This window comes from Larimichthys crocea, chromosome III (genome assembly GCF_000972845.2).
Source record: "Larimichthys crocea isolate SSNF chromosome III, L_crocea_2.0, whole genome shotgun sequence".
In the NCBI taxonomy this organism is placed as follows: Eukaryota; Metazoa; Chordata; class Actinopteri; family Sciaenidae; genus Larimichthys; species Larimichthys crocea.
In genome coordinates this window covers 14,326,706-14,354,556 of record NC_040013.1, presented here as the reverse complement: position 1 = coordinate 14,354,556, position 27,851 = coordinate 14,326,706, and the positions used below count along the sequence as shown (strand labels likewise).

Sequence of the window (27,851 nt, the reverse complement as noted above, 5' to 3'; positions counted from 1 at the left end):
CAGACTGACACTGACATCCCTCACTGCTACCACGGCTAATAAAACAAGTGTAAACGGGCAAAGCAGAGACGATTCAGTGGTCCACACCAGTCTCTGGTGGTTTTCTGCAAGCAGGTTTATTACAAAGTAATGTTACAGTAACAATTTCAGCTCTACCGAAATTAACCATACATTGACATAGATGCACAAGAGAATGTCTACATGTAGTGGCGCCTCTGAAAGGTCAATGCACACACTGCTGTGAAGTGTTCAGACAAAACAGGGACTGCAGCTGCGCACAAACAAACAAAGACTTAAAAGCTTCATGATTACGAGGTTTCTGCTACTTGCCTTAAATAAGTGTTTTTCAAAGGTTTCTGCAGTGCTTACTGGGGGTTTATTGTAGTATATTGCATTGCCCTTTAAATGCATGTTGGCAGTATATCATAGCACTTAAATAGATAATTGCAGTGCCTCAAATGGTACCATAATGCACCATCTACTCCAAACATCAGCAAACATAAATTACAATACATTCAGTAACTCTCAGAGTGCTATCCTGCGTGTTGCCCTTCATTAGTGTGTTTAGAAATGTTAGTTAACCGTACAACGTAGTCATTCCCAAGTTTTCTAGTGTTCATCAAACCTCTACAGGTTTTGCATCAATAAAATAAAATACAATAAAAACAATTTGACATTTTTCACAAAAAGTAAAATACATTAAAAACAAATGCACAAGGCCATTAACATTCCATTCTCACATAATATTAAACCATATTGCCTCTCAACTGAATATTTTACATCTTCGCAACAATTTAAATAACACTCAACACATTTGCAGTCTTTTAAATTAGATATCTCCAGTGTCCGTTACGTGTTTAGGGTGCAACTAGCTCCTGGGTTGTTTGTTTTAAAGGCCACTGACTATCGCTTGGATCCCTTGGCCAGTTTGCTTGTGGGAGTGGTTCTTCTTTGAGGAGTGGGGATCTTGGAGGGTTTTCCTCCGTGTTGACGGGACGCAGAGCGCGGCGTCGCTCGGGTTGAGTCACCGACTGTCTCGGACATGTCTGAACACACAGACTGGATGTCCGAGATGTCAAAGTCAGAGGCGTCACTTCCTCTGCGACTGCTCCCTCTGCTCCCAGCTTTACTTCCTGGTCGACTGGAATTTTTTCTTGAATCTAGAAAGATAAAATCACAGACAATAATTAATGATCTATTAAAATGAGCCTTAACAGTTAGGTATAGTGTTTTGCCACTGGCAGTTGGTTTCAGGTGTTGCGACCACTGCTGCAAACCAAAGATTGATTGATTAAAATAATAATGGGTATTGAACCTTTAACTCTTTGATGGGTTGAGATGGACAATTATATTTCATAAACAATATTCTGAAAGGGTTAGGTTTCCATTTGTAGTCCAAGCAGTATTGAACAGTGGCTTTTGGACAGTCCATACAGAGAACAGAAGAGGTGGAACACAATGCAATCTCAGAATCCATCCTCTATTGTTTGCTGATGATTAAGCTTTTTGAGGGTATGTCTTCATCACAAGATAGCTAATGATTTCCAAGATTGAGAAATGGATAATTTTCATGTCTGGAACTATTATGTTTTCTGTTATCCTCCTGTCTTGTCTTTCAGGTCTCTGCCTTCCCCTGTAAGTCATCAGTGCTCCCTGATTACCTGCCTCCCTCATGTGTTTCACCTGTGCCTGATTGTTTCCCCTCCCCTTTTCCCTCTATTTAATCTCTGTGCTCCTTTTGTTTGTCTTGTACAGCGTCTCTTTGTCTTGTATTCTTTGTTTACCTGATCCTCGACCTCAAGCCTGTTTTTCTGACCACGATTTTTGCCTCACTGATTTGTACTGTCGCCTGTGCTTGTGTTTTTCTAGTTTGACTAGTAAAACCTTTTTTGAACCACCACATTTGTCTCAGTCTGCATTGTGAATCCTTCTGTCAGCCCTTCCGATAATAATGTTGTTTTATGTACTCAGTATCTATGCTGATTTATCACTATGTGCATAGGGATGAAGGCAAGATAGCCAAAAATATTTGGTGAATAAAGAATGTCATTTCTGTTTTTGGTGTTTTTGACCTTTTATGGAAGTATATTTCGCTCGCTGCATAGCTGTGTAAGACTTTAATTGTGTTCACCCACATCATCTTAACTTGGTTTCCCTTATTTTGACATTTTTGTTTAAGTAACATCCAAGATGGCAGAGAGCACTAAATCTAACTCCTGGCTTCAAGAACTTTCAGTGACATCTCAGATGCTTCACCCAACATTTTCTACAGGGTAGAATTTAATCCTTCTAACCTTGAAATGGTTATTTCGACCTCAAAATGTTCTTTTGTTTGACATACAAAAAGAGTGTTCATTCTCAGCCAAATTATTTTCATTCCTTAAATTCGCTGCACTAGACAACAGACGCAAACACACCTTCAAAGCATGATAAAAAGTTAAGTTTCTGCTACTCACCACCTATTGTCTGTGCTCGGGCTTTCAATACAGCAGCACTGATCAACGTTCCCTCTTCACCAGACTGAAATCCTTTGCCTGACAAGTAACCAGGAAGACGTAATTTGCTGCCTTGAACTGGTGTACCCTGCAAAAGACAGAACTTTCATTTGTTATCAACGGTAGTTATCTCCTTGACAGTGTCTTAGACAGTGTTTTAGAAAACAGACCTTACCAACTGCAGAACAAGTTGTACCAGAAAGCACAGTTAGTTTGAAATCTAATGAAAAACCCCATTACAGCTGGGGAATCCCTTTGAGAGGCGGTTAGTATTTGAACTATACGTGTTAAACCTGCGGTTAGTAAGTCATGAAGCAATCAGACATGCATATATTATCATATTATCATATTATGGTGACATTAAAATGAGATAAAGATTTTTGTCAGACAAGAATTAAATATTAAGCACCATTAGTTAGCAAAGAAGTTAAAGCGTATAGACACAACTGAAATCTTTGACACATCGAATCACTGTGAATCCAGCATCTTCCAGATCAGCTCAATCAGCCATGAACAAATGCACTTTTCACAAACTGCAAGCTCTATCAAGGCTTCCTGGCATCATAAAAACATTTTGATAATTATGCAGTAGATTTCAGTTGGGTCATAAATCTAAAGTGTTCCACATCATGTGCTATATGTGACTATACCTCTGAGGATGAACCTTGGCTCCCAAAGGAGTCAGATGATTTAAGAGGAGTGGAGGGTTTGCTGTTTGTAAGCCAGGGCTTATCATAATTGCGGGTTATGTGTTGGGGAGTCTGGGAAACAATGGCAAATCAAAAAACACAGACATGGATTCATAAATCAAAAACTACAAGAAACACTAGATGTAAGAGACATAAAAAATAAACAGGAGCATGATTAAATAATGAAAAAAATAGATAAATAGGAGGGAAATTATGGTGGGGAATGAATCAATCTACAGTGTGACGGACAACTAGACAACAACTGACTCTCCCAGCAGAGCGGAGCCACTCACCTTGACTGTAGTGGTCGCTGCTGTGTGTGATGGTACCGGACAGCTCTGACTGGAGGTGGATCTGTTCGGGGAAGCTCCTCTGGACGACGGCCGAGATCTCCGGCCTCGGTAGCGGAAGCTCGCCATCACCTGAGTGGTTCCCTCTGGGAGGATGAACTTCTCTCGCAGCTCCATGTTAGTCCGGCCTTTAGCTAAGAAATGACAGTCCAAATGAGCTTTATTGCATCAATGCAACTGTAATTATTTTTATGAGCTTTTTTTTGTTGTTGTTGATGATGATATGAGTTAACACTTTATTTTCCACATGAAGTCCCTAATTTCATAATTATTACCTTGAAATATCGATGTAATTTGGTGCTAACTTTAGATAAAACTGACATTTTCTTCTGCTTCTTTTAAATTTAAATGTATTATTTTATATGTTCAAATGTATGCTTTGGCTACTGAAAGTCTTACAGAAGGAATTAATTATTATTAATTAATTAAAAATGCACCAATTGAACACTGTGTCTGTAGCACTACATTACATAGTTATTTCCAGGAAATTTTTTAATAAATTGAATGAATGAAGGAAATATGGACCTGTAAAATAAAGTGTATTTCAAATAAAGCAGAATACTTAAAATGAATTCAAATAAAAGTTGGAATTCTAATCCTGAATAAACAAAGAAAAATCAAGTCTCATGCAGTTTTCACATCTCCTCCATACTCGTCCAACAGAAGTTCATTCACTGCTGCACCAGTAGCGGAGTAAATGTTTATAATTCTCAACCAGCAATACTTCTTTGTTTGCTTGGACTGCTAAACAAAGAGTGTCTGCACACCAAAACAGCCCAAATCAGAAAAATTACAAAACCAAGAAAACATAAACTATACAGAATAAACCAAACAGACCCCACACCAGTTTGGTTAAAAATGAACTGGCTCACATGCAGTTTTCAATCACAAACAAAGTGAAGAGTCCAATAAATACTCTTTCAGTTTTGTTGTGTGTGTTGTATACAGACAACTTCCTCAATGACCACGTTAGGCAGTTTTATATCAGTGTCAACGTTCTTCTTTAATCTTTCAAAAAGGTTTTAAAATGCTTGTTTGTTTGACTGATTGTCAAGCAAACCCGAAAAACTGCAAAAGAAGCCGCTCGTTACATGCTGAGAGAGAAAAAAAGAAGCTGGTTTGCTTCACGTCCCCCAAAAAAGTGCCTTAGACAAAGTGACAGCACGTGATGTGTCCCACACAGACAACTTCATGCATGAAAACCAGCCGGAGCTGAAAGACAGTTGATTGTGAGTGGAACTTGTTCATGAGGATGCCATTACCAATAAGTGCTCGCACACACACACACATAGTAGTACACACCGGGACCAACACAAACAGCACACACTCGGATGTGCAGACACACATACCACTGGTGGGTTCATGGAGTAAGGTGAGTAAGTTTGAGATTTGCCAACCTATAGGAGACTGAGTAATTGAAGAGTTTGATTCCGAGCGCAACATTTTGCTCCCGTGGTGATGAACTAGAAGAAATGATATCATGTTCAGCAGGAGGAAGGTTTAATAGGGAAAAACAGGAAATTCATCATTAATACAGAGGAACAGCAGAAACAAACACATTGAGCAAATCAACCTTTCGCACTAGACGTGGGCACAGATCGGATCGTTTCACACTATGCAGGTGTCAGATTGATGATGGGCAATTGTATTTCAACTTTGCTCACTAACTTAAAACTAACTCAACATTCATGTCTCACAAATTACAGAAATTTGGCTCTTGCTGTGTGTATTTGTCAGTTTTTCTTGCAGTTTCGTCTTACTGCTTCAGTTATCTTTTTAAGAACGATGTGTTGGGTAAATAACCACAGACATGACTCCAAAATATATAATGAATTAGTACCAACAAAAAGAAAAGACAGTCACAGTGGTTACTTCTATTTATATTCAAACAGAGGATTAGACTCCTAAGCTCTCCAAAGCCTTTGATGGACCTGGAACTGAAAAATCCCTTTGCAGTCATGTATTTTGAATCGGTATATTAAATAATAACACTAATAACATTATTATATTAGGTTAAAAGAATCACTGTTTTGTCTTGTTACTGACTTTAATCTCAGGGGATGTGCTGTATCCATATGTGAGCACTAAACAGTACTTGGACAGCATTTTTGTGGCTGTAATGGTTAACAGACTTTTTTTCACTCTGCATCTGTTAAAGTATTCATTATTTTTCATAATACCTCAGCTGTGGCCTCCTTCTTGAAGAGATTTTGAAAAATCGACCCAAACTGTAATATTTTAGTCCTTCTAGACAGTGAGAATTTTTTAAGCTCTGCCTTCGTGACTTCTCGTGAACTTTTGAACTCACCTCGACAGGGGTCGTTCTTCACCAGGAACTCATCCAGAGCCATCCAGCCTCCTCCCACCCGCACCATCACAGTGCTGCGTAAAATTCGTACTAGACGAAGCTGCTGAGAGTCTCCAAACTGTGGCGGGGAGGGGAAGGAAAACAAAGAGGGCATGTGTGAAAACACTGACCTGTGTATGAGCACTGTCTTATTACAGGCTACACACTGTGCAACACTGGAAACCAGACTGTTTTGGAGATTTATTCCAATGAATTCATTTATTTACTTATTTTGTGGAATTAGACAATCAAAGTATTCCATGCACAAATTAAATAATCAACAGAGATGTTTTGTGTCCACTTCAGGACTGATTTCCTTTCCGTGTTGCACAGATTCACACAGGATTATGACACAAAAACACACATTTTTAGTTTTCATTCACCTCAAAGACACAAATTACACAAAGGTCAATCCAACTGGTTTTCCTCTAATAGTGTGTGCTGGTGTATTATTCCTAAATTAGAGAATTATTAATACTAAATAAGCTCATACTAAACTAAAATTTTCTCATACCATTTAGTCATAACATTTGATTTGACATTAGATGCCTGATATATTTATTGTTGGGTTAAAATGATTATATAATATTGGTTTAATGTAGATATTCTATATTTGTATGTGTGTGTATATATAATTTTCACACAACAAAATGCAGCAAAAGTACTCCTGATAACTTAGAAACAGTGCCTTCATCACATTTTTCTGATCTTTTAGATATCTCACTAACACATAATATAATTACAAATAGCAGAAACAGCCCTAAAACCTGTTTTCAGGTTGTAACGTCTGACTTTATTCCGACAGTGTCTGGCTTCGGTTTGCTTCCATTACTGCAGGTTGAGCCTGTGAAAAAACACATTAACTGAAGGCACGTTATTACACCACCAGGAGGCAGCAGTGTACAATAATTTGCCTTCATCTCACCAACCACACATAAGAAACATAAGAACACAGAGCATGTTATGGAAGTGAATGATTCAAGGTGTATGAGGTGATGGGAGACGAGAAGTCAGCCAGTTGGATGTGACCATGAGCATTAGCACCAAGACATAAATCACACGGGACGATCACGGCCGCATGCTTTCTGTCAAAAACAATTTCACATCATGTTCAAGCGGACAAACAGCAATCTCCTGCAATCCACCACTTTGTTGCACTTTCTACAACTACGACTCAAAATGCTTGGGATGCATTGACACTGATGCAGATCCAATGCAGCTCACACTGAGAACAACATGAGGAATGGTTCAGATCAGTTCTGTCTAATCCACCACAGTGACACGTAGACATGACCAAACACTGATGACCCTCTGCTTAAGTGCCTATTATCTTATGATATCTCTTCAGCTGGTAAAACAAATCTTGCACTCGATGATTATCTATGATTATCAGAATGATTTAATGTCACTGGTGATTTTAGTGATCAAATACATTAAAGGTGATGATGATCTGGAGGCACAAGACACATCTTAAGAATAACCATTTACCAGAATACAGCTTTCCAAAACTGCAACGTGTAGGTGGGGGGTAAGATTTTGATTTTCCCTGTTTGCTATTGTCTCATCGCCGATTAAGGAGTCATGTAAGCAGTGAACCAGACCAAACTGTCAAAAGAATTATTTCAATTCATTTGTTGTGCGATACATCAATACAAACTAGTTCATAAACCACCACTAATGCCCCTATCCCCTTTTAACTAACACCTTTACATTATTAATCTTAATCCAACAAGCTGCAGAAAGCATTTGTGGCATATGAACCCATATCAGCAATGAATTTTAAATTGCAACATGCAATTTGTCAAGACATAATAACTCAGTAGGTAAAAAATTTAAAGAATTAATTGAAATCATTAAGGTTGCCCAACTATGAAAATAAATAAATAAATAAACAGTGTCAGTTACACAAAAATATGTCAGCCAATGTTGAGGTAAAATCATTCCCATGATACTGAAGCGCCAAAGGCAAGCAAGCACAGAAAGCATTATTTTCCAAGCTGCCCAGCAGATGAGTTTATGCCCGTGGACCAATAAAAAAATATGGGCTGAAATGGTATTGGCACTTTAATATTGTATTTTCTGAAACTCAAAAGCAGACACATAAAACATTTACTACACTCATTTTCACCTGGATTGTGTTATTCTTCAACAAAACGAGAATAATCTGAAAAAAGCTATAAAACTTAAAACACATTTAATGTTTCTTTCAGGTTGTATGTTCTGATCACATTCAGCTACCATAAAATTGTTGGACTGTAAACAAATCTCAGACCACTGTTCCTTACGGATTAAATCAGATGGCCGACAGATCTTTATTTCTACTTCTGAGTTTCATACTGAAAACATCAGCCAGGAATTTGGGCAGAGAGAGTTAATTGAAAAACAAACATGGTAAATGAAAAAGGTTTTGGATAAGGCAGAGAACAGAAGGATAAAAACAGAAGAGGGCTTTCATATGTACCTGGTTTCCAAGGTAGAACTGGTGATGTGAAGAACAATAAAATATAAATAGGTTAGAGCTTTTAGCATGTATTGACACTTTTTGCAGCACATTCATCACTTACCTTCCACTTGATTTTACCATGAAATAAAGCCATGTAAAACATTTCACAGTCATGACATTGCTTGTGTTTACTAAAACATCCTTTGTTTTCGGTGTAATAGGTTCAAATCTGCTTACCCGGTATTTGTTGGCACCGATTTGCTCCACTTGGAATCGTTTTGGACATTTGCACTTCGCTACCTGGCGTGTAACCTGCAAACAGATATGAACAAACATGATTGCACCATAACTCCCTAAACACATCTCTAGATTTGAAAATTCTTGGCGTGAGAGTTCGTAATCACCTCATCTTCAATTTTGTCAGCATCTGTTAGTGGTTTGTAAGCGTCCTTGTTGGGATGAAGAGCTGCCACAAACTCGTAGTAGTCAATGTAGCCGTCACCGTCTCGGTCAAATATGTCTGCCACAGCGCTCATCTCCAGACGACTGGTAGGGAATTCTATTGAACAGCAATCATGTGTTACAAAATGAGCATTTTTTGAAACATGTTCATTGGTAAGTTTGTGTGTTGGATACTTACTGGAGGACAGAATGCCTTCAATAAACTCCTGTCGGGTCACCTTGCCATCTTGATCTTTGTCAATGCGGCGGAAGAAGTCCATGACACGAGACTTTTTATGATTCATCCAGCGCATGTAGCGCTTCCGCCACACGTCGAAGTCGAAGTTGGCGAATTCCTTCAGCTGCACATAAAATATAAAGACTGATGCGTTCAACCAGAAAAGATGTGAACAACCAGGTTTGCAGTTACACAGAGAGCAGGTTACCTCCTCTAGTCTGTCCATGGCATCATTGAGTTTCCTCCTTCTGTCCAACGCCAGCAGCCACACGTGCTGCCACTTAGTGACCAGCAGGTTAACCCGGGGGTTCTTGGTTTCAATGGGAGCTTGTGTTGCTGACGCGTACATGGTTTGTGTGGGAGAACGTTTTCCTGTGAGTGAAAGACAAACACCTTCAGCATGTAATCAGGAAGAATAGCTGAGCAATGACATCATACCAGGTGCTAAAATGGATAAGATGAGGATGTCGCGTCACCCTGCAGTGACTCAACACTGGGCCAGATGGCTCGGGTCATGCTCCATGAGGTGTATTTGTGGGATACATACTTCCAGGTCTTCCTTTGCCAAGCACGGGGATCTGAGACTGGTTCTGGGGCTCTCCGACAGGCTTCCTTTTGTGTGTCTTGGTGATTTTGTCAACATCTGGTTGCTTCCTGGTCATTTCCTCCATGAACGCCTGCAGGGGAAACCAACACGTATGCCTCAGTGTTAATGTAACAGCAGAAATAGTGAAATAATTCCTTTTAACTGCAGTTTGTTTTACTTCACCTGGTGTTCTGCTATGAGGCTTTTGACCTCTTCAATCTCCTGCGGCAGCACCTCCTTGTCCTTGTCATTGAGGTTGGTCTCGGCCCACTGTAGCCAGGTCAGCAGATTCTCCAACAGCTCCTGAGTGGCTAACAGCTCAGTGAGGGCCGTGCCCAATCGCTGCTGGTGCTGCCTGGCCCAAGCCTGCACCTGTAACAGTAACATCACACACATCACTCATACTTTTTAGGAACAAAGCAATTCCTGTGCGACTAGGCACATACAAGTGTTACGCTGAAGCTTCAAAAGGTTTCTATCCACACCACCAATCTTCATGGTAAAAAAATCTCAATTGTTCTATCTTGATCCAAGTCGTGTAGTTCGGTCATACCTGTGGATATGACAGAGCTGAAAGGTATGTATGCGAGCATGCAGCTGTGAACTGACCTCTTCAAACCGGGCTTTAATGATGGTGTTCCAGTGTTTGATGGTTGTGATAGAGTCTGGATGGCAGATGGTCAGAATAGCCTCCCCCATGCTGGTTGCTTTATTTAGAGCCACTCGCTTTTCTTCCAGTTTCTTCATGAACTCCTTAAAAGTAAAAAAACCCAAAAACGTTTAGATATAAAATTGGATTCTTTTCAGGAAACATAAAAATTAAGCATTGCTCACAAGGTTGTTTTAATATTGGAGCGAGGCAGAGCAATTTCAATAAGATGAAATCATAGTGAAGAAAGAATATCTACAATACTGGATTTTTGGCATGAAAGATGACATGGCTAGTTGCTGCAATTATAAAATCAGAGTCTTAACTGTTAAAACATGACAGCATGTTTCATTGATGTATTAAAATAACCACCTGTCAAACTATAACATTTAAAGTTTTGCTTAAGATAAAAAACTAAATATTTGCATTGCTTGCCTCGTGCTGTTCGATGAGCGCCTGCAGAGCCTCCTCATCATCAGGCAGGCTGCCATGGAAACGTAAACTCTGCTCTGCCTCAGCCAGCCACTCCAGCAGGATATGAACAGTCGAGTGAAACTCCTCCGCCTGCAGCCAGAGAACACACATCAGTGACAGGCTCGCAGTCAGTTTACATTCTATCTAATGTTGGTGGCGGACTCCTTGATACCTGACAGAGGGCCTGCTCCAGCCGGGCCTGTTTGGACACGGAGAGGTTGCACACTGTCTCCCAGCGAGTGCTCAGCTCTTGCATCTGGACTTTGACCCAGGACGAGTCATCATGGCTGCTCTCAATCAGGTCCCGGGCTGAACGTTTGAGCGCCTGAACGCTTACTGTCCTCTTTCCCAACTCTTTTTGGAAAACCTGCAGGGACAAATCAGTGAAATATGTTTTTAAACAACATAAAACAGCAACAAAGATTTGTATTTTTCAGGCTTTACAGTCTCTGATACATTCAGATATGTGTCAGACTTCGACTAAGAGATGTAATTGAAGCATATTTATCATTTCAATGCAAAAGCACAACCCTAACTTGTAGATTACAAATATATTCAGCTTCAACCGGTTCAGTCACAGCCGTTGGTGCAACAACCATTTTACTTGTGTTGCTGATGTTGTGCAGTTATTATTATCAATAACACTGGTATTTAGCAAACATAACAGCAGTTTTCCAGACATCCTTACTGAACAGGGACTCTCAGTGGAAATGTACTACAATGTGAGTCCTGTTGTTGTTTGAATAGATAGTCCAATCCCAGTCTGGTTTAAGTGTCCTTTGTTTTCTATTGTGATGCAAAACAGCCAATAAAGAAAGGAAAGGGTGGTGTTAACGCAGCAGTGAAAACTTTTATGCTTCTTTTTGAAGTTGGGTTTCGATGCCGTCGCTAAAGACCAGTGCCCAACCGATGGATCAACAAAGTGGGACATTCTTGGAGCTTTGGGTCACGCCGCTGTGGTGTGGTCTGGTATTGTTTTCTACCTTGTGGTTGTCTATCAAGTTGAGAACCAGGTCTATGTCTCCATGCACGGGCTGGTCCTCAGCCATCTGAGGCTCCACTCTGTAGAGCCAATCAATGAGAGCCTGGAGAGCGTCTGTAAACTGGCCGGAGAACAACAAGGCCTCCTCAAGCTTGTTTTGTCTGAAGGAGAGCACAAATCATAAACTGTGAGTGCAGAGGTCTGCAGGAGTACAGCAGAAACAAATACAGGAAAATGCATCCTTACCTTTCAACTGATTTGCCACAAACTGTGTCCCATTTGTCCCTCAGTTCACTCAGCATGTCGTCCAGCTTCTGATTATCATCCTGCAGGGAGGTCTTGTCTTTCAGGGAACGTCCTGTTCGAGTTGTGGTGTCATACACTGAGTGTTTGCTGCCCAGAGATTTTTGGAACTCCTGTGAATGAGAGAATATCGTAAAGTAAGCACAATTTGACAGCAGTCCAGGGTAGTGGATTGTTTCAAGTCTCAGGGTTACAGTGAACCATCACAGAGGATTTTCTTCCTGCTATTGTCAGCATGTCAGGCAGCATCCTAATCCGTGTGTATGTCTTTTGTGATTAAGAACACAATATTCTGTGAGGAACACAAAAGGAGGTCAAAACTCAAGAGCCATTGCTCCACAGAGATTAAAAGTATCCAAAAGCAAGGTCAACCCTAATACATTTGGTCCATCCTGGGATTATGACAGGATTAGCACAACATCCGCACATACGACTGCAGAAACAACAAGAGGGGACTGGCAGTCTGCAAAGCAAGCAAATGCATGACTAATGTGTTCTGTAGATAATGTAATTCCCATAAATAGCTTTCAGTGTTGGAATTGCTTCCAACTCTCTTGCACTACACATTAAACATGGTGTGTCAAACTGCTGTCTGGATGTGGTTTCTGTTAAATGTATGAAACTCTGTAGATGCTGTGAAAGGTCCCTGGTCCATGATAAGACGATTGCTCGGTCACCTTGTGCTGTGCCAGCTGCGTCTTGATTTTGTCCGGATCATTGGCAATTTCCACTTCTGAGTCCAGAGTCTTCTCAGATTCCTCCAACCACTCCATCAGTTTATTCCAAGTTTCATGGAACTAATGACGGACAAAGAAACAATCACAGTGTAACGAATTTTGAAAAAAAAAAAAAAAAAGGTATGATTTCACTTGATTTATTGCCCTGTTAAACGTTCAGATGATTATGTTTTCAGGCCCAAGGAGGGACCAGAAAACCCACACTAATGAAAATGCTATAATAAGCTGCAGACAGAATATGAAACAGGCTTCATATACTATTTCCAGGACTTTCCAATGATAATAAAAAGTGAAAAACAGCAGTGAAACATTGCTTATTTCAAACAAAACCTTAAAATGCACAGAACAGTACCTGTTTTGCCCTCTTCCTGGCATCATCCAGCAAGCGTCCGCGTTCGACGGACCGCTGCACCAGCTTTTCCCAGCGGCCTTGCACGCTAAGCAGCAGGTTCTTGATCAGGACCACATCCTGTTTCTGACTGAAGTATTTCAAATGTGTTCCTGTCTTGTCCAGGTCAATGATGTGGTCTCTGTGGGAGTTCACCTCTGTCACAAACATCTGCACAAACGCAGCAGAAGATAGAGAGAGGACAGAGGTTCAGGTCAGGTGTCGTGATATCAAAAGCCAGTGCAGGCTTTCGTTTGACAGCAGAGGTAAATTCATTAATGTGATTGATGTGCTAATAAGCTGTGTACTGAATGACAAAACAGATTCATTGAGTCATTGCTGGCTTGACTGATGAAATAGGAACTTCTCTTTTGTATATGATACATTTTCCACTAACTTTTCACAATTACGCACTCTCATAACAGCTGGATAAAAGTACGGAACTGCATAAAAATGCAAATGAAGTCACGCATAAAGATAAAAAAAAAAAATGAATTTGTCATAAGCATTTCATTTCACTCCAGTGGTTGTGTAATCCATACAAACATTACCTTATGCTCATCAATCTGAAACATGATGGTCTCCAGTATGAGGGAGGCAGGGGAAACCATGTTCAGCGTCTGCTCCGCCTGGGTTAGCCAGTTGATGAAGTCCTGCAGGGAGTTGTGGAAATCCGTGGCCAGCGTCAAGGCTTCTTCCAGTTTCACCTGTAAACACAATGTGAATCATCAGGCTCCAGATGCACAGGGATGAAAGCGATCCTGTTGTCTTTATTACAACCTGTATCACACTATATAATACTGAAAACAAACTGCTCGGTTGCTACAACACTAGATGAGGGGAGGAAAGAGAACACAATTACACATCGGTTGTGCCAAACATGACCTCTATTTATACAGAGGAAGTTAACATCTCTGGAGAGGCTGATGGTGAAGCAGAAATGGAATGATGAGCTTTTAATTGAATGAGTGAAACATCTATTGCTGAAAACATCCATTTGTTACAGCCGAGGCCACTGGCACAGGCTCATCACATGACCGTAAACGCTGCGCTAATGACATTACAAACCTGATGAGAGTAATGTGTTTCTTTCATATCTTGTGGGTCATGTTGAGAGTCTCGCTAAATATGGAACTGCACTTTAACAGTCAGTGCTTATTTCAGAACACTCTTTCCTGCTTGGAAACGGTACAGTAGAATAGAGGAGTGCCACATTGCAGCAGAGAGGTTTGGCCAGCAGCTGCAACTCTGCATGTGCTGTGAAGATTTAGCAGACTTTGAATTCCTGGGAACAGGACCAAAGTAAATAGGAAGCAAAATTCTACAGCAAACTCTCAAGGAGCCAGAATGAGGAGCTCCATATCTGGAGTGAGAGCGGTAAAGGGAAACGTTATTTATCTTCTTACCATGTTAAACCAATGATGTTTGTTTATTGTAGCCACAGAAGTGAGAAAATGCTCTTCCAAAGGACGAGATTTCCCAAAGAACAACACAGTGACTGTGATGAGTCTGTAATTTTGGCTCAAATATTAGTTTAAGCTCTATTATTTATTTTATGCACTTGTCAACTGTTCACCATGGCAACACATGAGACAAAACCACTGTTGTTCCACGCTGACTCGCCCGCTGTGATCTACAGTGTAACCACATCCTGTGTGCTCTTGCCAGAACTCTGTCCTTACACCATTCATTATCGGCACTGGGATTAGAGGCTTACATCCACAGAGTCATGGCTCAAGTGTGTGTCAGTGATCTCTCACCGAGACCTGAAGTTGAAGTTGTGAATCATTAAGCTAAGAGCAGTGTTTATCTGCCATCCTCGCCACGGCTTCAAATAACATACCCTTCTTTCAGCGACCTTCCCCTGCACGGCTTCCCATTTGTCCTTCAGGTTGGTGAGGTCCTGCTCCGTGTTGCTGTCCGGACCCTCGGGCGTCACGGCGAGCAGTTGGTGACCTTTGTTCATCAGCTCCTGATACAGCTCCTCCTTCACCTCTAAGGCAGAACACAACTCCTGCAAGACACAATGGCGCGAGGAGAGCGATGCTTTTCGTCAGGCTAAATTACATTTCAGCGCTTTAGTTCTGGATAACAATGTGAGAGTCTGCAGAGCTGAATATGCATTTGATGGATTTTGCCAGTGCACTTTCATTTTTATGTTAGTCCAACTCTAAACCAAAAATGGTGAAAGAACGAGCATGGTGAAACATGCTACGGCTCATGTATAATGTTACTAATTGTTGCAAAAGTTGTTTTTAAGTATTCCCTCTGTTTTCAGGTCCATAAGATGTCACTACTGCTGCTTTTTTAGGGAGAGTTTGTTGTGAACGTGTCTCGAGTTTCTCCATTAGAGGAAAGGAAAACAAAGAAGGAAAACATTCCTAAATTCATTATAGTCTGACATGGCTGAATCAATTTGAAACACTTGAAAAGCTTTTTGTTATCTCCTGCAGGGGGATGCAAGTAGTGTATTTTGCAGTGTCATTTAATTTTCACACTTCAGATAAAACACAGAAAAGACATAGTCGTCTCCTTACAAGCCTGCCATCTGTACGCGGCCTTTCATATTGTTAAACACATACCAGATGGGCGTTAAGCTGCTCCCGGGCCGTGTCTGGTAAGCCTCCCACAGCCTTTGATGCCAACAGCTGACGTTCTGTGTCTTTCAGCCACTGCTGCATATCTTCTATCTCACCATGGAAACCTTGCGCCTACAACACAATACAACCTGAGTCAGTACAAAAGGTGTCACACACACTCATTGTTGGCAACCTATGTCTCAGAGAAGAGGATGTCTGAGTTATTAATTCCTTGGATTGATTTAGTTACCAGAACTGGCTATCTGTGACAGCATGAATTAAAATGAAATGTGATAAATTAAATGATGATGATGAATCATGAAAATAAGAAAGTAGTGTTTTTATTTTGAATTTAACTTAAGTGAAATTAAATCTTGATTGGAGTTTCTGGTACTTTTTTTTTCGGATGAATTCCCTCTCAATCTGGGACAGATTATGTGTTTTTTTTTATAGAAACATTTCTTGAATAGAAATCTAAATCCAGGAAATATTTCTGCTTCTCATATCCCTTCTCGCATCAAAGCACCCTGCTAAATGTCAAAGTTATGAATATAAACTCCACAGGACGCACAAGGAATGAGGAGGGAGGAGGAAGAGGGGGATTCTTTCCCCCCAAAACAATTTATGACTGACATAACAGACTTGCTCCCCTGGGAGGAACGAATCAATCACAGCTTATTAAAAAAACATATCAATAAACAGAAATATGGCCTGCTGAAAAAAAAACACTTTCTCTACCTGAAGCAGAGCACTCTCCAGTTGTTGCTTTCTCTGTGTCGTCTTCTCAAGAATGTCTTTCCACCGCTGGTTCAGGTTCTCCAGTTTGCTCTGCAGGCTAGAGGCTTCCTCTCCAGCGCTTGACTCCACCAGATCATTACCGGCTTTATTGACCGTCTCGACTGTTGCCTTATGAGCCAACACATCATTTTGGAGAACCTGGAGAGACAAAAGCCGCCAGAAATGACAAGATGTTAAGTGGATGGATCTGAAGCACAAAAAAACTAAACTAAATCTGCACGGGTAAAGCTTATTATTGGAGTAAAGGATCATAAATCTACTGCCTCCTCCTGTTTCAGTGGATTAAATGAAATGTAAAGTGAGTTCGACTTTTGTCGTACATGATGTTTGGCGAGCTCTATCTCGATGGCTTTAGGGTCTCCTCCAGCCTTCCTCTGCTCGTTGAGCAGCTCCTCGGTGTGGCTCATCCACGCCAGCAGCTCGTCCAATGCGTGTTGGAACTGGCCCAATGCCAGAAGTCCTCCCTCCAGTTTGTGCTGGATTAATGACAGATTAAACAATTAGATATGGCAGCGAGCGCAAGCACTTGACCTGCATACACGCAACACATTCCACAGCCTGTTTGATCCATTTTTGAGGCTGTTTTCCAGTCCATAAGGAGCTGTAGAGATATATTTTATCTTCTTATATATTTTTACATCTAGATATCACTATTTTTAAATCATTACATTTCATTTTATTTCATTTTTCAAAGCTTTTCTTCCATGTGTTCCCTTTTCTGACCTGTCGGCTGATGATCTTCTCATCCAGGTTGTCCCACAGCATCTTGAGCTCAGACATTGGCTCCTGGATGGCGCAGCGATCTGCTTCTTCTGTCACCTTCTTCAGCAGGAGGCCCGCCTGATGGTTCAGGCGCTCCATCTCGATCTGCAGCTGGTACGCCTCTCCTTTGAACTCCTTTAACATCGGCACAGACAGCGGTACACCCAGTTAGTCAACCGAAGTACAAAGCTTCATGAACAATACATCGGACCCTACTAGCTTTCGCTTTTCAGCACAAGATTTGTCTTATTGTACATCAAAGACAATGCAACTATTTTATGAAGCTAGAGCCTTTATACCTGTACAAAACCGGCTACCTGGGGCAGGTTATGAACCATGCACAAACACAGCTGGTACATGAATACTGCAGTACTGCAAGTTCAAGTAGTAAATTAATAATCCAGCAAAGAAGTGAAACATCTTGTTTTCAGCATATAAGGTTATCCAGCTGTAAACACAAAAGGCAACACTGTACCTTGAGCTCTACAATCTGCTGCTTGACAGTTTCCAGGTCTGTGCCTACAGGTGACATTGAATCCAGTTTGCTCTCCAGAATATCCACCCAGTCAAACATACCCTGCGTACAAGGTGGGAGACCATTGTTATTCAGAGAAAACAAAGCTTAGTTCACAGGGAGTCATGTTTCACATTTGGTGTTGTGTTATGCACTAAAACTTATAGTTGGACTGTAGTAAATCTATATGGGTGACAAGTTAGGTAAACAAACACAGTAAAAAGGGAAAAACAAGACCTGAACTTCAATATTATTTTGAAGGAGGAATTTTTTCCAAGTTAGTAAAATTAAAGCAGCCGTGTAAGGACTGCTCCTTTCTCAGAAGCACTTTTTACACATCCAAAGTTGGGCCAAAGACAGCAAAGCGCTGTGGTTAGTGTTTATTGTTGCAAAATTAATAGGTTTCTCATAAAATGTTGTATCACTTCAATCACGTGCAATAAAGAAAGCACTGTAATCAGTGGTTTCATCTGAAGGCCATAAAAACTGTCTGGATCACTGTGTGTGTGTTTAACTTTCAAAGACATGTATACATCATTGAACAAGTTTGTTTTATTGCTAGTAGACAATGAAGACAGATGAAAAGTAACAGTAATGAAAACGTCTGTTTTATGAGTGAAGATTTAGGGTAAGTGCAAAAAAAAAACGCACAACAACAAATTTACTGTGTCACACTTGAAAATTACAAAGAGGCAGCACTAAAAGTACCTGCAGACCATCCTGAAACTGCACAGCAGCCTGCATGGCTTCTTCCAATCTCTCTACTCTCTCCTTCCAAGTTTTATTGAGATTTTCCCACGCTGAATTCACCTGGAAACAGGACACGAGTACGTCACCACAAGCCATATGCAAGAAGGTAAACGACAAGAAGATATCAAGGTATCAGGAAGTGAAGAGGAAAGCACGTGTCCTCGTAAAAGATGGTTTACCTCATCGATACTTTTCTTTATCACAGGTTTATCAGGTTCCCCGCAGGCAGTCATGAGCTCTGCACCTTGGTTTTGAACTGCATCAAGCTCTTCCTGCAGCCCGTCGATCTCCTCCTTAAATCCCTGTAATAATAAAAAGCAGTTTTAAAACAGACTTCATCACTTTGCTTTATCCATTGGTTGATTCAACAATCTATATCTGACCTCCACAAACTCCTGCTGCTGTTTGACAACTGAAGGATCGACTCCGGGCTCCTCCAGCTCTCTCAGCAGGTCCTGGCTGTCTTTGATAGTGACGATGAGGGCGCAGTGGTCGCACCAGAACTTGTCTGCCAGGTCCATCACATCCAGCAGCTTCGCCTCCCGTTCCTCCAGCAAGGCCTGGATGTCACTCCAGAGGAACACCATCTGGTCCAGTTTGTCTTGTACAGCTTGAAAAATGACAAGTGACACTTTGAGTGAATACACAATAAATCAGCAGCATTAAATATGGAATGCAAAGATGAAATGTCAGCATGTGTGCTGCCAAGGAACACATCTCACACATTAGAGGTTTAATGAGAAACTGTTTGGGGCTCTGCTTTGACTTTTTTTTCTCGTACGTAAAAAAAAACAAATGGCATTCCCATTAAAGCTACACCTGGAGAAAAGCTTTTGCAATCCAGTGAATAAAATCTTTGACAAAACTCAAACTAAGATCTAAAAACAAGGATGTAAAGAAGGATTACACATGTTTTAATAGAAAAAGAATATTTTCCTGCTGCTGACCTTTTATTATGCAATTTGTCTTACTGGCTCTTATAATTATCTCAGTGCCTTGTTGTGGTTTAACCGTCCTAATTGGATTCAAGTGAATAAAAAAGAAAGGGAATACAATTTTATTAAACCTATGATTTGATATACACTGTACCTTTGGCAGATATGTCCTTGTCTGCTCCTTCCGATCGTGCGATCATCTCCTCGCCTCGTTGCTTCAGTGTTTCATAAGAGGGTTGCAGTTTTTCCAAATCCACGGAGACGGACTTATTTTCAGTAATCTGCTCCTTGATCTTGTCCACCTCCACTGAGATGGATGGAGGCTGCCGCAGACGGTCAGCGATCCGCTCCAGGGATTCGAGCATTGGGTCAATTTTATCATGGAACTGGTGGAGAACGAGGAAAGGAAACAACTCAGTTTGTATTTATACTTCATGAAAAAATATTAATAGATTAATCGATTCATTGATCGACTTCAAATTTGAAAATTTGACTATTTTGATATTAAAATGTAAAAAAAAAAAAAAACATTTCTCATCTTCTCAAATATTTTTTTTGTTCTATGTGATTGTTTTGAACAAGATATTTCACAAGATAGATCATCTGAACTTTGGATAATTGTGACATTTTATAGACTAAATAATGAATTGATGAATTATAAAAATGTTATAGCTGCTTATAAACTCTATTTGGCCCACCCAATATATATATTCATCTGTTATAAAATAGCAAAAAGATTGAATTATATCAGACAATTTTAGGGAAGTCAGGATGTGAATATTTCTTTAACATTTCACTAGACATAAAAATGAATGCAGTGAACAGCAGCTCCTCACCTGTGTGGATTTGGAGATGGCTTCATCCAGAGTAGCAGCTCTCTGCTTGACATCAGCCTTGAGCTGGGTGTAAAGTTGGTCTGTAGCTGTGTACTTCTCTCTGATGGGCACTCCCTCCACAGGGCTGAGTTCAAGTAACTGAGGCCCGGTCTTATTCATCTTGTCAATGTGGGGTTTGTGCTCTGCAATCAGCTCTCGCATTTGCTGTAGAAAATATAACATTTTATATACGTTTTCTATTTCATAAATCGCTGTGCTAAAAATAGGCTTCTGTATGCTTCTTACCCTGAGCTCCTCCTGCTGCTGCCTGAGTGTCTCGTACTCGATGGCAGGTAGAGGCAGCTGGCTGAAGGTGCTCAGGGTTTCCTGAAGCCACGGCCACATCTCCTCGTAGGTCTCCCAGAACTGACTGGCCAGAGACTGGGCTCGCTCCAGCTGCAGACAGCGCTCGGAGTTCAGCTGACTGACGATGCCGTACTTCTCCAAGAGAGTCTGGGTCTTGGCCTGTTTGAAAAACAAGATTCCTTAATCCATGCGCTATTTTTTTAATGAATAATTGCCTGTTTCACATTACAAAGAAATGCTTTTAACCTTCAAGATTTCTTTTTCCTCCGGATTTTTGCTGTTCATGATGGCCTTTCCTGTTTTCACAATGTTGTCCACAGCATCTTTGTGCCTCATGATGTCCATGGAGAAAATCTGGAAAACCGGTGGAGTGAGTTATAGTGGACATAACATAACAAACTGCTGTGTTTACTGTACTTTGTTTAAATGGAGGTCTGCCTATCCATACACACACACACAGTGTGACAGGCTAACCTTCTGTGCTTGGAGCTGAGCTGTGGTTTGGTCCTGCTCCAGCCTGATCTCGCCCATCGACAGCAACTTCCCCTCAGCCTCAGTCAGCCAGGACAGTTCACCGTCGGCAGCCTGTTCAAACTGGAAACAGACAAAAATTATTTTCCATTGTTGAAAACACTTAAACTCCAAATTAGAAAATACGGAAACAAACAAAAGAGTAACAATAAAAAGAAAATAAAAAGAAACAGAAAAGCCTAATTAGAAATGGCTGCTTATTCATTCCTCTGGTTTTACCTGCTGTGACTTGAGTATATCAGCGTTGATCTGGTCGACCTGCTGGGTGATGGTGTCGCAGACGGCTCTGTACCGCTCATTATCCTCAGTGACCAGCTTATCCAGACTCTCGCGAGTGTGCCAAGGGATCAGATCCAGGAGAGAACTGCTCAGCTCATTTAGCTTGTCCATCGCTGGTTTTTGGTCTTTGGTCTCCTTCAACAAGGCCTGGGTAAGGTTCACAAAGGAAACACCAACTTAAGGATAATAAATCAGCTCATTGAGTGTTACAAGGTATTTTATGTTAGAAGTTACATTTGGTACTTATTTCTTTACAAATTACCTTCTGCCTGTTTTGTGCATGAAGGAGCTGCTCGCCCACTGGTTCCTGATCAGCAAACACGCTGGTCTCAGCCTCTACGTTGTCAAGCCAGGAGCTCAGGTCCTCATGGGTATGTTGCAGCTTGGTAGAGAGACTCAAAACCTGCTCTAATTTCTTTAAAACGTTCTCACTCATAGAGTTGATCTCAGCATACTTTGTTTTTATTCCATCCAGTTTGCCTTGGATAACAATCACCTCGTCACCTATAAATGGAAAGTAGATCATCATATTAATTAATTAGTTCAGGGAGTTTTGTGTTTCTGCTGCAGTATAGAGAAGTACGATACGCTGCCACCTTGGCTGAATGCAGAATCTAAGAACAAGATTTATGTTAGCAGCATCTTCCATGTTCTGTCAGTGATATGAGACGTTTTAAGACAAAATGGTGTTAATCAGAACAGCAAAAAGAGTGAATGCACGTTCAAAACAGATTCCAACAAATGACATACTTTGCCCTCAATTACAAACATACTGACTATTAAATAAATAAAATAATTTCCCCCTGGGATTATTAAAGTATTTCTGATTCTGATTCTGATTAAATAGTCTAAAATTTGGGCAAATCTGTTATTTGCATAGAGTTCAGCATATAGACTGAAAACAGGGAAATGGCTAGCTCTGCCCAAAAATAACAAAATATGCGTACCAGCACCTTTTGAAGATATCTTGTTTGTTTATTTCATACAAAAAAAGTGAAAAAATTACACAAGGTGTTTTTTGCTATTCCTTAGCCAGATACTCCAACTTCTTGGAGTCTTCTCTGGTGGTCACGCTGACGCTGTTGACAACACTGACGGTACTATCTTCTCAACTAAATCAGCAGGAAATCAAATAACTACATCTTGATGATGTCGTCACATTACTTTAGATAAGTTTGCAGATGGGACACTGTCTGCGCTTTCTGAAAATTAGATTTCAACTAATTTTGTTATTTATGATCCTGAAAAAGAGTTCGCTCGCTAAACAAGGCCAGAAACCTTATCATGTGTAAAACAGAGACAGAACTGTTTGCTGAGATTGAACTGTATGAACTGTGAGAGTCAGAAAGTCAGACATGCCTGTTGTTTGCTTCAGAAGCTCCATCCCATTAGAGATGGCTTGGTCAACATTCTTCTTTCTCAACTCAATATCACTTTGTAGAGCCTGAAAGGAAAACATGACCTCAGAAAATCATTGAGAGTGACAAGAAACTTTTCACTGTAAACAATGATGTCACACAGATCACTTAAATTAACTGAAACATGATTGATGCAACTTAAATGAATGGACAACATAATGCTCAGCCCCGAGGAGGAGTGTATACCCGTTGTTCCGCCAGTTGCTTTTCAAGAACATCTATTTTGTAGTCCTCCACGGACACTTCACTCAGCCTCGTGTGTGCCTCGTTAAGCCAGTTCATGAGGGCCACCTCGTCCTCTCCGAACAGCTGGGCGTTTGCCAGAGCTTGCTGCAACATCTCAGCTTTCCTCCTGCATCGCTCCTGGAGCTCTATGTAACTGGCCTGGGTGGTGTCCAGTTTGGACTGTACAAACTCCTTATCGTCCACTGAGCTCACAGTTCTGAGCATCTGACCCAGACTGACGGCCTGAAACAGGTCTTTACTGTGATTCATTATCTCCTCCTCTAAGGCCTGATCACAGGGGACGGGAAACGAACCAAGGAGATATGACACAAACAGAAAACACACACATAAAACAAAAACACGAAACATAAATTTAATGAAAAACGGAATGGGAAATAATGAAAAGCACAAACTTAAAATAATGAGCAAAATGAATGAACATAACTGATTGCACACATGGTAATGATGTAAGATGATGGACATTACCTTATGCTGAGAGATCTGATCTTCCAGCTTAGACGTCTCAGTGCCGATGGCTTCGGAATGGACTAGGTGTTTCTCAGTGGCTCCGAGCCACTCGCTCAGGGGCTCTAGGGTCTCGTGAAACTGCTGAGTGACCACTAAGATGCTCTCTAGTTGCTTGTGCCTGACACATTTATGCAGATAATAATAGTGGATTAGTGACAGACAGGTTTGTTCACTTTGTTGCTGAGAGATAGATGTTTGCACCATCCACATTAAGCAACAACCAGCAGTCATTTAGCTTAGCTTAGCACAAAGGTTGGAAACAGGGACAATCTGGCGTCACGTATGCAGATTTTGTCACCTATGGACAGCGCCAGCCTAGCTGTTTCCCTCCTGTTTTTTTGTGCTAAGCTAATCTGAAAGTCTGCCTGCCTTATATTTATTGTACAAACATTCGAGTGGTATCTATCTCATCTAATTCTCAGCAAGATAGAGAAAACATTTTCTAAAATGTTAAACTAATCCCTAAGCTTCAGTGGGAGGAAAGTAAAAGTGAATTTAGGAGTCTGACATTCTTAATAAGTTTTGAATATTCACAGATCCACATCTAGCCAAAAAACACTTTAAATCTTAGGAACACTTTTCATCAGCAAGATTTAATTTTAAGGCACACTGAAGCAGTTCGTTTAGAGGGACGTTTAATATTACAAGTGTTTATACAGACCTGCTTTCAGCCTTTTTCAGCAGAGTGTCCCACCTCTGCCCAAGGCATTCGATCTCTTTTGCAACCTTCTCCTTATCCACAGACTCTGCCAGTTCTGCAACCTTCCCCCCCTCTTTTTTTATCAGCTCCACTGTTGGCTTACGGTCATCCAGCAGTCTCTGTAAGAGCTGTCAAAGGCGAACAAAGGAGGAGAGTTATTGGGCGACTTTAACATGCTCTAACCACGAGAATCGCTTGGTGGTGAAAAACAGTAAATCTTACAGGCACAAATTAAGTGTCCGTTAAACTGAGAGCTTTGTAGACCACACTCATGTTTCACAATGGATGTCAATTAAATAAGATGAATGGCAAAGTCATAATGTTGCGTTGGTATTCGTGTATTGAAGTTTTTATAGTATGTGTTTATGTGTTTGTGCCACGCGATGCCAGCTTACTTTCTGCTCTTGTATCTGCGCCTTGACCACTTTGAACTCTGCAGATGGAGGTTTTTGATTGGCCATAAGCTCCTCCGTGTCAGTCAACCAGCTGAGCAGTGACTCCAGGGCATCCTGGAACCTCCCACAATGCAACAGGGCTTCGTGCAGCTGGGCTGAACGCTCAGCAATCTGCAGATCACATGGTAAATATAGACGTCATCTGTTTGAAGGTTGACTTTAACTGCACCCAGTAACTCATCAAAGGATAACACGATAACAAATAGTTAAAGAACAAATGACTCAATGCTAATATCGTTTTATGTTTAAGATCAACCAGTCAGACCGGTAGCATAAAACAAATAACCTTTTTATTGAGGGTATTCCACTTTGTGTTGACTTCCTCCAGGTCATCCTCAAGCTTCCTGGTGCTGGTGCCTTTGGCAGCGGTTTGGATCAGGCCCTGACCGAGGGAGTTGATGTCTTGAAGCTGGGTCTGCAATGGGTCGATGTCTTCTTTCTGGAAAGTCTAAATTAACATGGAAAAAACCATAACATTTAATGAGTGCTCAAATTACAATGTGATCAGAATCATTTGAAGTTTCATTCGGAACAATTCCCCTTCTACAGTGAGTTTAATTACAATATTGCACCATGTCATGACTCTGACTACTGAGCTTCACACAAATCCACTCTTACCAATGCAAGTTAATAAAACTGATTATTTACATATACATTTATATTGCTGGGAAGTTATCCCAAATCCAAAGATTGCTGCAACATCACCTCTGGGTTAGTGTTAAAAATCCAGCTGACATAAACATCTCTCTCACCAGTCAGCAGCTTCCAGAAAAACAGTTAAACCACAGATGTGCATAATCACACTGACAGACTTCCAGGCTGAACTAGTGAGCACCAAACCAATTTCACTCATCGTGTAATCAGATATGAATGAAAAACACCAGCTGCCAGAGAAACTCATCTAAAGATGTGTATCGAGTGAAACATGTGCTGGACCAGCTAATGAGCAAAAAACAGAAGTGAAGGAAGAGGGTATTTTTAGGCACCTGTGGGGAGAAATGACCCATAGGGTTCATTTCAGGACATGCAGCAATGGCATTCAGTAAGGCCTCGATCTCCTGCTCTCCTGCGTGATGAAATGTCTGTAAACTTTTAGGCAGGCAGGCCTCCACTGATTGCAAAAACTCTTCCAGCTCTTCCATGCTGTATTTGGACGCTCCTTGTTGTACAGTACATGGTTTTGTTGGCTGGCGGTTCTCTATGGGTAGAGTTACAGAGTTTCCGTATGTCTCAGGCTGTGTCACCACCACACTAACCAACTCACAGTTGTCCTGAGATGATACATCCTCTAACAGCTCAGCAGTGGATAACTCATCATAGTCTGTTAAAGTCCTTGAACGCCAACCAGAGCTCTCGTTTTGAGTCCTAGAGGCTGACCCTGAAGATAACCTCCCTGTGGAGTATTTGTACTCTCCATTGCTGAGGGTATCCTTTTCATTTAAATCCACCACACCAGATTCTATTTTCCGTGGCTCTTGGACCAAGCTGCTACTGTGGTAAAGAGACCGGTTATCCCTCGTAGGTGAAAAGGGGAACTCCTCCTGCCCTGAGCTGAGTGATCGCCCAGCTCTCAGGTCCCCAGACATATGCATGGCCTCTGAAGACGAGAGGCTCCTTGTGCCAGGGCCTGCTCTTTTGTGGGATCTATTAGCATGTCGTTCCCTATCTACAGTAGGGCTGTAAAGACCCGAATCCTCTTCAGATGTCAGTGAGCTGGTCATACTCTGCCCTCTCTTGCCATTGATCAGCCCCGGCCTCTCGACACTCCCAGAGCACAAGGTTCCACTGCGGCTTGCATACTCGCTTAAATTAGTGGGGGCAAAAGTCCGCCATGACCGTCGCTGATGTGGATGATCCTTCTTCTCTCCTCCCTGGAGACGTGATTTGGGCAGCACCGTATCAGTCGCCCTGATCATATGCCCATTGAGTTTAAGTCCATCAAAAACCACACGCTCATCCAGCATGGCAGGTTTACGGGTCCGGAGCTCAAATGAACTTGAAGCTGAGAGGGCTCCGTTTCCACAGAGGCTGCTGAGGTCTAACGTGCGATGAGTGTAAGGTAGGGTGCCTGTGAAGTGCCGGGATGAAAGGCTGCCTTTAGAGCCCGAGTCTATCTGCTCATTGAGCCGAACAGTGTCATAAATGGATCTCTGGGGCACATAGCAGTCATCAATGTTCAGATCCTCCTCCTCCCCCTTCCCTACACAGGAAGGGTTTTGTCTGAGGCAATCTGGTCTGCTCAGCGGTTTGCCCATGCTAAAACAATTGTCACTACTCACAACAAAGAAAAGATTAAAAGGATGTAGTGAAATCCTTTGAGGTATATGTTGCTCTAGTGCACACCGAGTAGTTTTAAAAGAAGCACAATGTGAGAAGCTGTGTGCAAAATAATCATTTTTGTCTTCTCTTAAATGAGAAGTTAACAAATAAATACTACAGGTTTCCACTTGTTTTTCAAAATAAAACTACAATTACTAGTGGAGATTTTCTCTTAAAGATTAAAGACACAAGTTGATCTTGATTAAAAAAATAAAGGCTTTAGAAATACAAATATGTCAAACAATATAAAAAATCATATCCTTGGACTGTATAGCAGCTTCATACTCTGTATTAGGAATGAAAATCCAGTCCTTCAATACAATCACCTATCCCAAAAATATTCCTCTTGGCTCTTCTCTGTGCATTGCCAAAACTTAATCACTATCCTTCTGGTCCAAAGTGCTTCTTTTTCCCTGAAATCCTTGCAGCATCTATGCGAGCCAAAGAAAAATCTTCAGTGCAAAGTGAAAATATCCACAGACAAATCCAGCAGGCTCTACCAAAAACTGTGGGCAGTTCTGAGGAGAGCTGGTACTCCTGGATAAACAAAAAAGCCTGCCCTCTCTCTCTCATCGCTCCCTTGCAATGACAGACACCCTCCTGGCAGAGGGTTTCATGCCCCGCCCCCGCTCATTATTCAGACAACATCTGCCACAACTCCATTTGTGCTCAGAGCCGCTCCGGCACATGTTGATTGGTGGACACATGACCCTTTTTTCCCCCCCTTTCTAATTCCCCCTTATGTCAGCATGGCC

General features: G+C 41.2%; 1 protein-coding gene across 1 annotated transcript in view; it reads right to left on the bottom strand.

Annotated features, from left to right (window-relative positions):
* Positions 1–90: 90 nt before the first annotated feature.
* Positions 91–27,851, bottom strand: part of dst (dystonin) — a 100,900-nt gene continuing 73,139 nt past the window's right edge. The window contains exons 62-105 of the mRNA XM_027277337.1: positions 25,064–25,225; positions 24,718–24,888; positions 24,284–24,450; positions 23,581–23,740; positions 23,056–23,382; positions 22,811–22,895; positions 21,714–21,955; positions 21,392–21,598; positions 21,116–21,235; positions 20,888–20,995; positions 20,582–20,800; positions 20,297–20,500; positions 19,615–19,846; positions 18,909–19,135; positions 18,705–18,827; positions 18,484–18,585; positions 17,737–17,838; positions 17,223–17,396; positions 16,820–16,975; positions 16,440–16,637; positions 15,705–15,833; positions 14,966–15,136; positions 13,674–13,829; positions 13,087–13,293; positions 12,675–12,794; positions 11,941–12,110; positions 11,696–11,855; positions 10,885–11,079; positions 10,674–10,802; positions 10,199–10,342; positions 9,773–9,961; positions 9,551–9,680; positions 9,212–9,375; positions 8,965–9,127; positions 8,729–8,883; positions 8,562–8,636; positions 8,343–8,360; positions 7,370–7,486; positions 5,843–5,960; positions 4,884–4,997; positions 3,478–3,668; positions 3,146–3,256; positions 2,457–2,583; positions 91–1,160 (exon numbers count right to left, since the gene is read on the bottom strand). Coding sequence (XP_027133138.1) covers positions 904–1,160; positions 2,457–2,583; positions 3,146–3,256; positions 3,478–3,668; positions 4,884–4,997; positions 5,843–5,960; positions 7,370–7,486; positions 8,343–8,360; positions 8,562–8,636; positions 8,729–8,883; positions 8,965–9,127; positions 9,212–9,375; positions 9,551–9,680; positions 9,773–9,961; positions 10,199–10,342; positions 10,674–10,802; positions 10,885–11,079; positions 11,696–11,855; positions 11,941–12,110; positions 12,675–12,794; positions 13,087–13,293; positions 13,674–13,829; positions 14,966–15,136; positions 15,705–15,833; positions 16,440–16,637; positions 16,820–16,975; positions 17,223–17,396; positions 17,737–17,838; positions 18,484–18,585; positions 18,705–18,827; positions 18,909–19,135; positions 19,615–19,846; positions 20,297–20,500; positions 20,582–20,800; positions 20,888–20,995; positions 21,116–21,235; positions 21,392–21,598; positions 21,714–21,955; positions 22,811–22,895; positions 23,056–23,382; positions 23,581–23,740; positions 24,284–24,450; positions 24,718–24,888; positions 25,064–25,225 — 6,996 coding nt within the window. The 3' untranslated portion in view covers positions 91–903. The remainder of the gene's footprint in view (positions 1,161–2,456; positions 2,584–3,145; positions 3,257–3,477; positions 3,669–4,883; positions 4,998–5,842; positions 5,961–7,369; positions 7,487–8,342; positions 8,361–8,561; positions 8,637–8,728; positions 8,884–8,964; positions 9,128–9,211; positions 9,376–9,550; positions 9,681–9,772; positions 9,962–10,198; positions 10,343–10,673; positions 10,803–10,884; positions 11,080–11,695; positions 11,856–11,940; positions 12,111–12,674; positions 12,795–13,086; positions 13,294–13,673; positions 13,830–14,965; positions 15,137–15,704; positions 15,834–16,439; positions 16,638–16,819; positions 16,976–17,222; positions 17,397–17,736; positions 17,839–18,483; positions 18,586–18,704; positions 18,828–18,908; positions 19,136–19,614; positions 19,847–20,296; positions 20,501–20,581; positions 20,801–20,887; positions 20,996–21,115; positions 21,236–21,391; positions 21,599–21,713; positions 21,956–22,810; positions 22,896–23,055; positions 23,383–23,580; positions 23,741–24,283; positions 24,451–24,717; positions 24,889–25,063; positions 25,226–27,851) is intronic.